The sequence below is a fragment of the Phyllosticta citriasiana genome (assembly GCF_038021145.1).
Source record: "Phyllosticta citriasiana strain CBS 120426 chromosome Unknown IWZ02scaffold_3, whole genome shotgun sequence".
Taxonomy (NCBI): domain Eukaryota; kingdom Fungi; phylum Ascomycota; class Dothideomycetes; order Botryosphaeriales; family Phyllostictaceae; genus Phyllosticta; species Phyllosticta citriasiana.
The window spans coordinates 2,356,766-2,368,177 of NW_027117280.1; the positions used below are offsets into that span (position 1 = coordinate 2,356,766).

The window sequence follows — 11,412 nt, forward strand, 5'->3', positions numbered from 1 at the left end:
TTTCGTCGATCCAGCGTGCGCGCTCCTCCGCCCTTGCTTGCCTGCCGTGAAGAAGAAAAGACACGGTGCCAATCCAGTCTAGTGCGGTACGGTCCGAGGTTCTGGCGGCGTGTGGGTGTTGGATTCGTGGTTTCCATGCGTGTTGTAGATGACAGTGCGCTGCTGCTGTGCTGGATGTTCTGTAATGCTGCGCACAGGGTTTTGAGTGTGTTTTCAGGTAAGTTAGATGTAGATGGGTAGATAAGGTAGCAAGCACCCTGCGAGTGAGTGGTGCACTTGCTCCTCGTTTCTGCGGTGGTTCGGGTCGTCAGGGGTAAGGTGATGGATGGATGTGGTTTTTGGATATCTACCTGCCCTGTATTCAGGCGATTCGATTTTGTCTCCTGTATGATGATTAGTTGGTTTCCTTATCCTGCGGGTTTGGTTGAGAGAGGTTTTGAGATGGGCAGCTTCTGTGACGATCCTCTGGTTTGTGTGGTTGCCGCGGGCATGTTACCTGCTGCCAGTCAAAAGGCGATTCCTGCTGTGTGTGCTGTGTGCCTGTTTCCGTAGATTCCGTCGTGCCGCCGCCAGCAAACTGTGACTTCCTCTCGATCGTGACCCGCAGTCGTTCAGTTCAGTCCGTAGCGCATTCTCAACGAAGAATCAACCCAACGCAGTCGACTCCTGAGTCAACAGCCGTTTCTTCTGGAGCCTCTTTCGTCGTTTCTCGTCGCAGAGTCCTACCTCCCCCGTCGCCTAGTCAAGCGTAAACAAGCCCATAGGAAAGCAAGAACAATCTGTGTCGGGGGGAACCATATAACTCACTTCGATCCCTGCTCCTCCATCCTATACGTTCTCCAGTCGTCTTCTTCGTTCTTCTCCATCTCCTCGTCAAACAACACCAGCAGTCAGGCCTCAGAGCATCATCAGTGCCGGGCCGCGTTGAGGCGCTCGTTAAGCCCGTCTCCCCTTCGCCGTCGTCGCCGAAAAGCAAAGGGAAGACGGGAGTCCCAAAGACTGACCCACATCGCGAAGCGTCGGAAGCGACAGATTCGGCTTTCTTGACTCTCATCACCGGCCTGCTGCTGGCTGCTGTCGGTTGCTGTTGAAGGTGGGTATTCCCAATCTGTTGAAAACCCCTCATTACTAACCCTCCACTCATTCTTATCGAAGGCTTCGGCCTGTGACGAAAACAGAGTGCTGCTGGCACCAACTGAAGTGGGGATATTCACAAGTGGTCAGCTTCGGCTGACCCCCAATTTTTTGTGTCTTGTACAGGTACTTATACTCTGGAAACCCCCAACGACGACCGAGAACGGCTCAACGCTTCCACGGTTTGCAGTTCCGGTCGCGTGCTCGACGGTGGCTGCAACGGAACGTGGTGCTGGGAGAAGTTGGTCCGTTTGTTGGGATTGATGATCTTCTCTTTTTCTCCCTTGCGACCGGGCGTGGTTTGTCTATCTGTCTGGTTTGCAACGTCTTTTTCTGTTACTTGGTTCGCTGGATGGGTTCCGTGGTTCGCAGGGCGTTGTTTTCGAATTTGACGTGGCGAACCAATGAAGCTTCTCCCGTTCTTTTTTGCCGCATGCCTTGCATCTTCGCTGTGATTGTCTTCGTGATGTTCAGAAAGTCGTCGGAAGAATGATCGTATCGCAAAGTCCCCAGAGTGACGGTCGCGACTCGGAGCCAACGCGCACTCAAGCCTCAGGGCACCATGAAGCCGGACCACGCGGGCGCTCGTCACAACAATTCCTCCCCCGCGATTCGCCGGTACAGTCTTGCGCTCGAGGGGGAAAAAGCTTCCGTGGCTACAACAAACATTAATATTAAGCTTTGTTGAACGATGCGCAGCCTGTAGCGTGAATCGCTCTAGGGAGTGCAAGAGGGGAGCAGAAAAGTTCGTTGGTAGGAAACACTTCGTAGAGACGTATTTTAATGGCGAAAAAAGGCGTTACCGTACTGCCTTTTGAGATAGTTGAGGAACTTGCGTGCCGTGGAAGTTTTCTTTTGGACGGGTGGAAGAGAGGAGTCATGTCGAACCACACAGCATTTGCGCAAACCAAACACCATTCAGCCCATCACTCACCTCTCCAATCGAAAAATGCAGCCTCAGACCCACCATTATGCGAAAACTCTAGCGCAAAATAGACAGCGACGCGGTCAACTAGACGAGGTGAAGTCGTCGGAGGGAAGTGAGGTAGGGACAATGTTAAATTTTAAAATTATATATTACTAAAGAAATGTAAGTCTCATCGAGCGTCGGTAGTGTAGGGGTTATCATTCAAGCCTTCCACTGCCCCAATAGTAGATCAGCTTGAGATCCGAGTTCGAGTCTCGGCCGACGCATGATTTTTTGTCTTTTGTTTTGCTGGCCTCTGCCTTGCTCGCTCGCTTCACTTAGCTTGCATGTGTAGCGGTTTCAGTTGACTTTCTTCTTTTTGTTGGCGAGGATGGATTGTGGAAGGTGTGGGAAATGGAAAATGGAATGGAGCTTGTGGACGCTTGGTTTCTCTGGAATACTGGGCTTGAACGCTCCCCGGTTTGCACTCCATCTAGTGACCTATGTAGGTACTTTTGTCGTGCGCCAAGATTTTTTGTCACCAAGCGCCGTTCTCTTTTCGCTTCACCTCACATAACTCGACAAGCCAACAAGCAAAAACAAGATACATTCGAACTAACGCGCCTTCTGCTGCACAGCCGGCACCTCCTCCTCAAGCGGCAAAATATGCGGCAGCGGGCCAACAGGCGTAATCGCCTTCGGATTGATCTGCGCATGGCTCTGCGTATAATGGCGCTTGATATGATCAAAGTTAGTAGTAGCAGGGCCAAACGCGTCGACAGTCCAAAACAAGCGGCGAAGCCAGGCATGCAGGTGCGGATAGCCGCTGCGAATGTCGCGGACGTTGCACTTGAAGTGCTGGACGTAGACGGGGTCGAAGCGGACGATGGTCGTGTACAGGCGCACGTCGACCTCGGTGATGCTTTCGCCGAGATAGAACAGCGTCTGCGTCGACGCCAGGTGCGCCTCGGCGCGGTCGAGGGCGGCGAATAGCTTCGTCACCGCGCCTTCGTAGGCCGCCTGTGTAGTGGCGAAGCCGGATTTGTATACGCCGTTGTTGATGTCGTCGTACATCCAGGTGTTGGCCTCGTCGATGGCGCTGCGCAGTGCTTCGGGGTACAGGTCGACGGCGGGCGCGCGGTACTGCGCCGGCAGCAGCGCGTCGAATTCCGTGTACAGCATGCGGATGATTTCGCTGCTCTCGTTCGACACGATGCGCTTGGTCGCCGTGTCGTACAGCGTCGGCACCGTGAAGCGCCCCCCGTAGTTGGGGTCTTGCGAGAAGTAGATGTCGCGCAGGTGCGTGAAGGTTGGGTGGTGCGGGTCAGCCGTCACATTGTCGCCCGGCAGGCCCTCCTTTTGCTCGTCAGCCGTTGCGAAGCGCCATCCTGGGTGTCGAGTCAGCGACATTCTTCTCCAGAAGATGCGACGTACCCTTCTCGCCCATGTGCCAGTGCACGCTGGTATACCCGATTATATCCTCCAATCCCTTGAGCTTGCGCACAATGAGTGTTCGATGCGCCCACGGACACGCATAGCTGACGTATAAGTGATATCTGCCTTTCTCGGGCGGGAACTCTGCTCCTGGGGCGGCCGAGATGAAGTTGCGGAAGACTGATGTTTGTCGTTTAAACTCGCCCGACTTGTCATTGGGATCCACCCAGTTGAGAATGTTTTTGCTCTGACTCGTCAGTTGATGTAGACAATTGGAACGAGAGCCTCACAGCCATATTCAATCGATTCGCACTGGAAAAGTGTCGAGCAAGCAGACGGAGTCGCGTAAGTGCGGCCATGTCGTGGCTATACACGAACCCCGCGCCCCGCTTTCGTCATCACTGCTGCTTATCAAAACTGACAAACCCTGCAAACACGCTGACACATCAATATCATTTGCAATGGAATGCTCTATTTATCCCGCAATGCTACCTCTACTTTTGGCCTATTTCTCCTCCCATTCTGGATTCTAAAAACAGTTAGTGAACGTCTTCAGCGAGGGTGGATGGACTTGCCTTGCGCAGAATCACTATGCCCTCCAGGGTGCTACCCAAGCTAATGTACTGCTCATCCTCGAGCTCCGCACGCTCGCCATACGCCAACAACACTGGCGTGCTCTGCGTCTGCCAGCCAGTAATCGTCTTTGGCCGACCAGCTTGGCCCACCACGTCCACCGCCTGACCAACCCGCACATTCACCATGAGCGGCTTGAGCTCCTCGTCCAGGGTAATGAGGAAGCGTGGCTGCATGGCCGAAACCATAAAGTAGAGCAGGTAATGGCTTTCGGCGAGAATGAATTGCTTGGCATCAATCAGCGACACCAACACCGTCAACAGACCCGCTGCGGCGACGCGGGAAAGCACCTGGCGGTCCGTATGGAAGGGGTTGACGGCCAGAGTGCCCTTGCCCATGTGCAGCAGACCCTGAGCGATGCGCACCATGAAGAGTGCATTGGGGTCTCGCGAGTAGTACGAGGCCAGTTGACGCAGCAGCTGTGCAAGACGGGCATTGTTCGTGCCGGCGCCCAACAGACCCATGGCAAAAATGGCGTTGATGGCCACTTCATTGTCATTGTCGTGGCTGTACCGCGACAATGTATCGTAGACCTTCATCTGCGGGTTGCTGGGGCTGAGGAGACCCATGGCCAAGGGGACTGCTTTCCGAATGTTGGCCTCGCCATAGTGCATCAAATGACCAAAGTTGCGGAGGACCATGTCTTGGCCAACCTCTTCGCCCATGGCCACCAAGCTGATGCCAATGACGGCGTAGGCCTGGAGGAGCTCGTCGCCCTTCTTCTCCTCGTTCTCGTCTTCAATGTGCTCGTTGCAAATGTGCAGCAGCTGCTGAATCTTGAGCACGGCGCCGGTGCCGGCCCACGCGCACACCTCGGCAAGGACAGACGTGGGCTTGGACATGGGGTGGTCAATCGCCTTGAGGGTCTCGAGTATGACGTCAACCTCTTCTTGCTGGCCGAAAAAGAGGAGCGCAAGACCAAGAGCCATGAACCTTGTCCACTTGTCCTTGAGCTGCTTTGTGCGGTCCTCGTCAAGGAATGTCTGAATGATGGCCTCGCTTACGTCGCTCTGCGCCGAACCAACAAAGATCATTCCGAGTGACAGGGCGGCCATGGCAGAGAGTTGCATGTCGAGGGACGTGTCAGAGACGATGGGCAGGAGAATTTCGAGCAGTTCCTCCTTGTTGGATCCCGCATACGCCAGACCAAGACCCATGATGGATGCTACTCGAATGGGCACGCTCTTGGCTTCGAGATTGTCTTGATCTCCCAGCAAAGCCATGGCCGGGTCGGCGTCGCTCCTCACGCCAGAGTTGACGATACCACCCGCAAGCATGGCTCCGGCCTTGATTTGATCCTCATCGAGGTAGGTGTAGCGATCAATCTTGTCCAAGCCGCCCTCGGTATCCCACAGCATCAACAAACCCAGCGAGGCCGCCGTCGACAACATGCCCTCGTCTTTTGTCTTCCACACCCAACTGTGCTTGTCTTCCTCGACCAACATCATCTTGTCGTTGCCGAATCCTGCATTGACAAACGCATTGACAAAAGCGCTGGCCAGGTTGTGTCTTGCTGAATCGGTATTGGTCAAGCCTGCTGTCCGGGAGCTCTCGAGATGCGTCTTGTAAATGTCGTCGGTGGTCTTGGGGTCCAAAATGTTGAGTTCTTTGGCAAGGACCTTGAAGTAGTCTGACAGCCTCGTGTTATTGAGACACTCGGCCAGCTCTCCGTCTTCCTCCTCCTCAGGCAAGTCAATCACGATCCGTTGGCGAGCAATCAAAAAGGCCATTTGCTTCTTGATCGACTTGTCCTCGGTGGCGTTGAATGCATCCTGAATCAGCTCCTTGTCGTGCAGACGAATGGCAATCACGACGGCCTGGGTGTATTGATTGTACTGGCGGTAGATCTTGTAGGCGGTGCGGAGGAAGCGGTCGTTGTCGGGGTAGGGGAGAAGGGGAACCATGCTGATTTTGTTAGAAAAGAAAGATGACAGTGGTCGCAACTTACCTGACAATGTAGAGCGCGACTCGAGAAAAGGTATCTTGGTCCAGGTATTGCTGAATCGACTCAATCATCTCGAGCTCACTAAGAATGTCGACGGCGTCGGCCTCGGCATTGTGCTTAAGGAAAAAGGGAACGAGGTTGAGCGCGAGCTCAATCAAGTCGTCAGATGGCTTGTCCTCGTTCAATCTCTCTTGGAATTCCTGTCCAATCTCGAGACCGAGATGGCGCATGTATTCGTGACCCCATGAACCAAGATCGTTGGATGGCGCCAGTAGGCGGTATTTCAAAGTGTCGCGGCGGCTCTCGTCCGACGACGTCATTCCGAGAACCGACATGACGTCCGCAAATGAAGCCTACAGCTGTCAACACATGCCATCTACCATCCGCGCGTCCATACCTTGTCATCTCCTTCCGGCCATGATTCGTACGTCTTTTCGAGCGACTCGTAGTGTGGGCGGAGAAACTTGAGGGGCTTTGGAACCGCCGTCATCGAAGATGTCGACGTCTTGATAAAGTTCTTGATAGCTTCGAGCGCGGGCTTGTACAGGCTGGTGTTTGATTCCTAACCAAGTCAGCAGCTGTCGCGGACCACCTGTGATCAACGCACCTGTATCCGTTCAACCAACATGTCGAGTTCGTTCTTGAGCTGTTGGTCCTCCTCACTCAGCTCCTCTGCTTCAGTCAGCGGCGTCCTCGCAATTCATCGGCGAACCAACCCGGCGGCAAATCCAGCTTCTCATCTTCCTTGATTATGTTGCCATCCTTGTCCTTCTTCGGCTCCTTGGGTTTCTCGTCCACAGCCTTTCCTTTGCCCTTGTCGACAGAGGTGGGCTTCTCGTCCTCTTTTGCCATGGTGGCGGATTAGCGAGCGGCGGCGAAAAAGTCGAGGGTTTCGGAGAGAGTAGGAAGGAGTCCGAAGTTCGAAACAACTCGGAACCAGATGGCAGATGGTGGTTGTGGAGAGGTGGTTGAATGAAGGTGTTTGGATGCTGAGGCGCGTCTGCCGGCGGCGTCCACTGAAGCTCCCGTCATGGCTGTCGCTAGCTTGAGATCCGCCCGAAGATTATCCGCTCCGGCCAAAAGTGATGCAACGCGACGGAAGAATATCACCAACACCACAGCAAATTCAAATCGCCATGAAGCTCAATACCAAGGCTATGCGCTACCTCACGCAAGAGGACTGGAGAGTCCTCACTGCTGTAAGTGGCAAATCCCGTCCAAAAGTCCCAACTAACGGCTGATGAGTGCGTAGGTGGAAATGGGTAGCAAAAACCACGAAATCGTTCCCACTCCCTTGATTGCCAATATTTCTGGCCTACGCGGTGGTAGCGGCGTTCACAAATGCATCTCCAACCTGGCCAAGGTTGGCCTCATCGCCAAAGTCAAGAACGCTAAGTACGACGGATACCGATTGACCTACGGCGGCCTGGACTATCTTGCGCTCAACACGCACCGGAAACAAAACAACATTTTCAGCGTAGGCAACCAAATTGGTGTCGGCAAGGAGTCTGACATTTACGTCGTGGCTTCTCCGAGTGGCGTACAGAGGGTGCTCAAGATCCACCGCCTTGGGCGCATTTCTTTTCGTACAGTCAAGGCGAACCGAGACTACCTACGCAACCGCTCTTCAGGATCCTGGATGTACATGTCGCGTCTGGCCGCTCTCAAGGAGTACGCCTTTATGAAAGCTCTCAAGGACTCGGGTTTCGTTGTTCCCGAGCCGATTGCACAAAACAGGCACACCATTGTCATGAGTTTGATTGACGCATTTCCCATGAGGACCATTTCCAAGGTTGCCGACCCAGCGACATTGTACACCAAGTTAATGTCAATCATCCTGCGCCTTGTCAAGTTCGGGCTCATCCACGGAGACTTCAATGAATTCAACATTCTGGTAGAAGAAAAGGCAGACACGACAGAGTCGGGAGAACCCATAATCGCACTCCGACCAGTCTTGATCGATTTTCCACAAATGGTCTCGATTGATCATCCCAACGCAGAATACTATTTTGACAGAGACGTCAATTGCATCAAGCGCTTCTTCGAACGACGATTCCAATTTGTCAGCGACGAAGCCGGACCATTTTTCAAAGATGCAGTCAAGGTGGTTGGCGAGGCTGCCGGAGCGCGACGGATCGACGTTGATGTGGAGGCGTCGGGATTCAGCAGGAAGATGGCAAAAGAACTGGAGGCGTATATGAGGGATTTTGGAGCCGACGAGGCTGAGGTGAAAGAAGAGGACCAGGATGAAGAAGATGACGAAGAAGAGGCAGCAGAAGACGAGGTGCCGGTGGCTGAAGAAAAAGCAGCCATCGAGTTGGACGACGACGAGTTGGATCAAGCCATGACGGTGTTGCAAATCAACGACGATACACCAGAGGCATTTGACATTCCAACCAAGGCGCCAGCCAAGGGCAAGTCAGCCAAGGCAGCGTCTGGTTGGGCAATATGAATGGCTCGCGGCCAAAGGGCGGTCAGGCTGCATGACAGCTGCGGTGCCTTCTGATGGGCGTCTGGCAGTGGCGTGGAAACACGGCATACGCACACGCTCAATGCGAACTGTAGCGCTAAGTTAGCCGTGGTCAGTTCAGGACGACGATGACCGATGAAGCAATAGATAGAAAGCAGCGGGGCGGCATCCGATTCGCGCATGGTTAACCGAAGGGCGCGCAGCCAATGACGTGGAGTAGGACAAACATTGAAAAGTTTATACGCACGTCGAGCCTTTTCTAGCCGTACCACTGCGCCAGATACCACAGTCACTACGCCGCCATCGGATCGGGTAGACATGCTGTTAAAGGAAGAGAGCCGCCGGCGCAGCGGCTGCCACTCATCAGATAGTCGGTTGCTAGCTGCCGGCCCTGTCCCCTAAAGGCACCTTTTTCCTATCGGCGCGCCCTAGCAATGATTACTGTCCCGCCACCCGAGGCTCCATATCAGGACTGCCTCGTCTCTTTCACCTTGATCCATTCAATTTTCTTTCAACATGGGGCCAAAAGACGTGCCTAGCCGCGTTCCTGAGCCAGGTCCAGGTCTGTTCAGCACTTCGTTCAGATCGCAGCTGTCGTCGTTCAATGCATCGTCGCCCATTGCCGCGGCCGCCATTGCCCAGGACCTCGAGGACGCAGAGTTCGCCATAGATGACGAAGTCGAGGATGAGTCTTTCAAGCCGTCCGAGTACACGTTCCAAGAGGGCTATCACCGCCCGAGCGCCGTGGCGAGCGGGCCTCGAGGGACTGTCGTTCACAGCGCGCAAGAGCATGGATATCTGACCGAGCGCGAGCGCAAAGAGGCATTACACGACGAGCGCAGTTTGCTGCGGGACAACAGCTTGATTCCGCCCAAGCACCCGCGCAGAGGGAGTGCCGACGCTCGCCCGCTGCAGGGCAAATTTTCGATTCCGCGGCTGCGCCGCAGCTTGGACGAGGAGGCGGCCGTGGATCACGCCAGCGCTGGAGCAGACGAGCGCACCGCCTTGCTGGGCAACGAAGATTCCAACAAACCCTATGGCGGCCACGATTCACCCGAGGAAATCAACAAGCGCTGGGAAGAGGCTGTTGCGGCCGGCATGATTGAAACGACATGGCAGCGCGAGGCCAAGGTGCTGGCCAAGTACTCGCGCTCCCTGATCATCACTTTTTTGCTCCAATACAGCTTGACAATCGCCTCTGTGTTCACCGTCGGCCACATTGGCAAGATTGAGCTCGGCGCCGTCAGTCTGGCCAGCATGACGGCAAACATTACGGGCTACGCCGTCTACCAAGGCCTGGCCACCTCGCTGGACACTCTGTGCGCGCAAGCGTACGGTTCGGGAAAAAAGACGCTCGTCGGCCTGCAGCTTCAGCGCATGGTCTACTTTCTCTGGGTCATTACCATCCCCATTGCCGTTGTCTGGGCAGCCGGAACGCAAATCCTCGAAGCCATTGTGCCCGAGAAAGAGACGGCCAGACTCGCCGGGCTGTACCTCAAAATTTTGATTTTTGGCGCGCCAGGCTACGCGGCCTTTGAGAGCGCAAAGCGCTACGTGCAAGCACAAGGACTCTTCTCCGCAACGCTGTACGTGCTACTCATCTGCGCGCCGCTCAACGCGTTCCTCAACTGGCTGTTCGTGTGGCAATTCAACTGGGGCTTCGTCGGGGCGCCCATCGCTGTCGCCATCACCGAAAATCTGCTCCCGCTCTTCCTCTTCCTCTACGTGTGCTTCGTCGACGGCCGGCAGTGTTGGTGCGGCTTCTCGCGCGCCGCGCTGCGCAACTGGGGCCCGATGATCCGACTCGCACTGCCGGGCCTCGTCATGGTGCTCGCCGAATTCCTAGCCTTCGAAATCCTGACGCTGTCAGCAAGCTGGATCTCCACGACGCACCTAGCAGCGCAGAGCGTGCTATCGTCCATCTCAGCGCTAACCTACTACCTGCCGTTCCCCGTGTCCATCGCGGCATCGACGCGCATCGCCAACCTGATCGGGGCGACGCTGTCCAGCGCGGCCAAGACGGCGGCCGCCGTCTCCCTCGCCGTCGCCGCCGTCATCGGCATCTTCAATATGGTCCTGCTGTCCAGCCTACGCAACCACATCCCGCACCTCTTCTCCAGCGACCCCGACGTCGTCGCCGTCGTCGCCGCCATCCTCCCTGTCTGCGCCGCCTTCCAGTGGTTCGACGCCATCGCCGCCGCCTGCTCCGGCATCCTGCGCGGCCTCGGCCGCCAGGAAATCGGCGGCTACGTCAATCTTTTTAGCTACTATGTCGTCGCCATGCCCATTTCTTTTGGCACCGGGTTCGGCCTCGGTTGGGGCCTGTATGGGTTGTGGGCGGTACGTTTGCCCCCTTTCCCCCTTCTTTTGTGCGCTGCGCTGACTGGCCTTTACAGGGTCCCGCTATTGGTTTGGCGCTCGTCTCCGGCATCGAGGGTCTCTTCATCTATAAGACGAATTTCCAGCGCGCGGTCGAAGACGCGCACAGGCGTAACGCTATGGGATGATTGGATTGCGCTCGCGCATTTATGGAGTCTGTCTCTCTTTTCCCCCACTCCCTCCCCCCCAAAAACACTTGCATCTGTACATTTGAAAGCATTGCGCATCTATCTCTGCCATTTGGCATGCACGGCGTTTCGGCGCATCAAAATTGTAATTCTTGTTTTCATTGCCTATTTAAGCGCTGCTGTGATTGGGGTATCCAAAGCTGTCGTCACGTATCTTTTGCAACTTGTCGTCCCGAGCTCCCAGTTTTCAATCTGTGCGCCGCGGCGACTGAGTGTTGAAAGAATTGGTACGTGCTCCCTGGCTTCACTTGTAATCGTAAAACGAATGTTCCGCAGATGCGGCGGTTGCAAAACCAAGATTTCTCTTGACACCCACCCCTCA

General features: G+C 55.1%; 4 protein-coding genes and 1 non-coding gene across 5 annotated transcripts; 3 read left to right on the top strand and 2 right to left on the bottom strand.

Annotated features, from left to right (window-relative positions):
- Positions 1-2,238: 2,238 nt before the first annotated feature.
- Positions 2,239-2,328, top strand: IWZ02DRAFT_t29. Its single transcript has one exon. It is a non-coding gene; the product is annotated as a tRNA-Gly (tRNA).
- Positions 2,329-2,656: 328 nt separating this feature from the next.
- On the bottom strand, positions 2,657-3,771 carry IWZ02DRAFT_488592 (glutathione S-transferase; the record flags this gene model as incomplete). Its single annotated transcript, XM_066769477.1, has 3 exons — positions 2,657-3,429; positions 3,476-3,722; positions 3,766-3,771. The coding sequence occupies 3 exons, from the start codon at positions 3,769-3,771 to the stop codon at positions 2,657-2,659; spliced, it is 1,026 nt and encodes a 341-aa protein (XP_066625659.1).
- Positions 3,772-4,014: 243 nt separating this feature from the next.
- Positions 4,015-6,905, bottom strand: IWZ02DRAFT_488593 (armadillo-type protein; the record flags this gene model as incomplete). The annotated part of the gene is made up of 5 exons (XM_066769478.1): positions 4,015-6,013; positions 6,057-6,406; positions 6,451-6,615; positions 6,661-6,725; positions 6,770-6,905. The coding sequence occupies 5 exons, from the start codon at positions 6,903-6,905 to the stop codon at positions 4,015-4,017; spliced, it is 2,715 nt and encodes a 904-aa protein (XP_066625660.1).
- A 284-nt stretch (positions 6,906-7,189) lies between these two features.
- On the top strand, positions 7,190-8,505 carry IWZ02DRAFT_372212 (RIO1 family-domain-containing protein; the record flags this gene model as incomplete). The annotated part of the gene is made up of 2 exons (XM_066764613.1): positions 7,190-7,252; positions 7,306-8,505. 2 exons carry the CDS (start codon positions 7,190-7,192, stop codon positions 8,503-8,505), a joined length of 1,263 nt encoding a protein of 420 aa, XP_066625661.1.
- A 267-nt stretch (positions 8,506-8,772) lies between these two features.
- IWZ02DRAFT_193578 (mate-domain-containing protein) lies at positions 8,773-11,296 on the top strand. The gene is made up of 2 exons (XM_066762466.1): positions 8,773-10,863; positions 10,920-11,296. The coding sequence occupies exons 1-2, from the start codon at positions 9,040-9,042 to the stop codon at positions 11,028-11,030; spliced, it is 1,935 nt and encodes a 644-aa protein (XP_066625662.1). The 5' UTR covers positions 8,773-9,039; the 3' UTR covers positions 11,031-11,296.
- Positions 11,297-11,412: the final 116 nt, after the last annotated feature.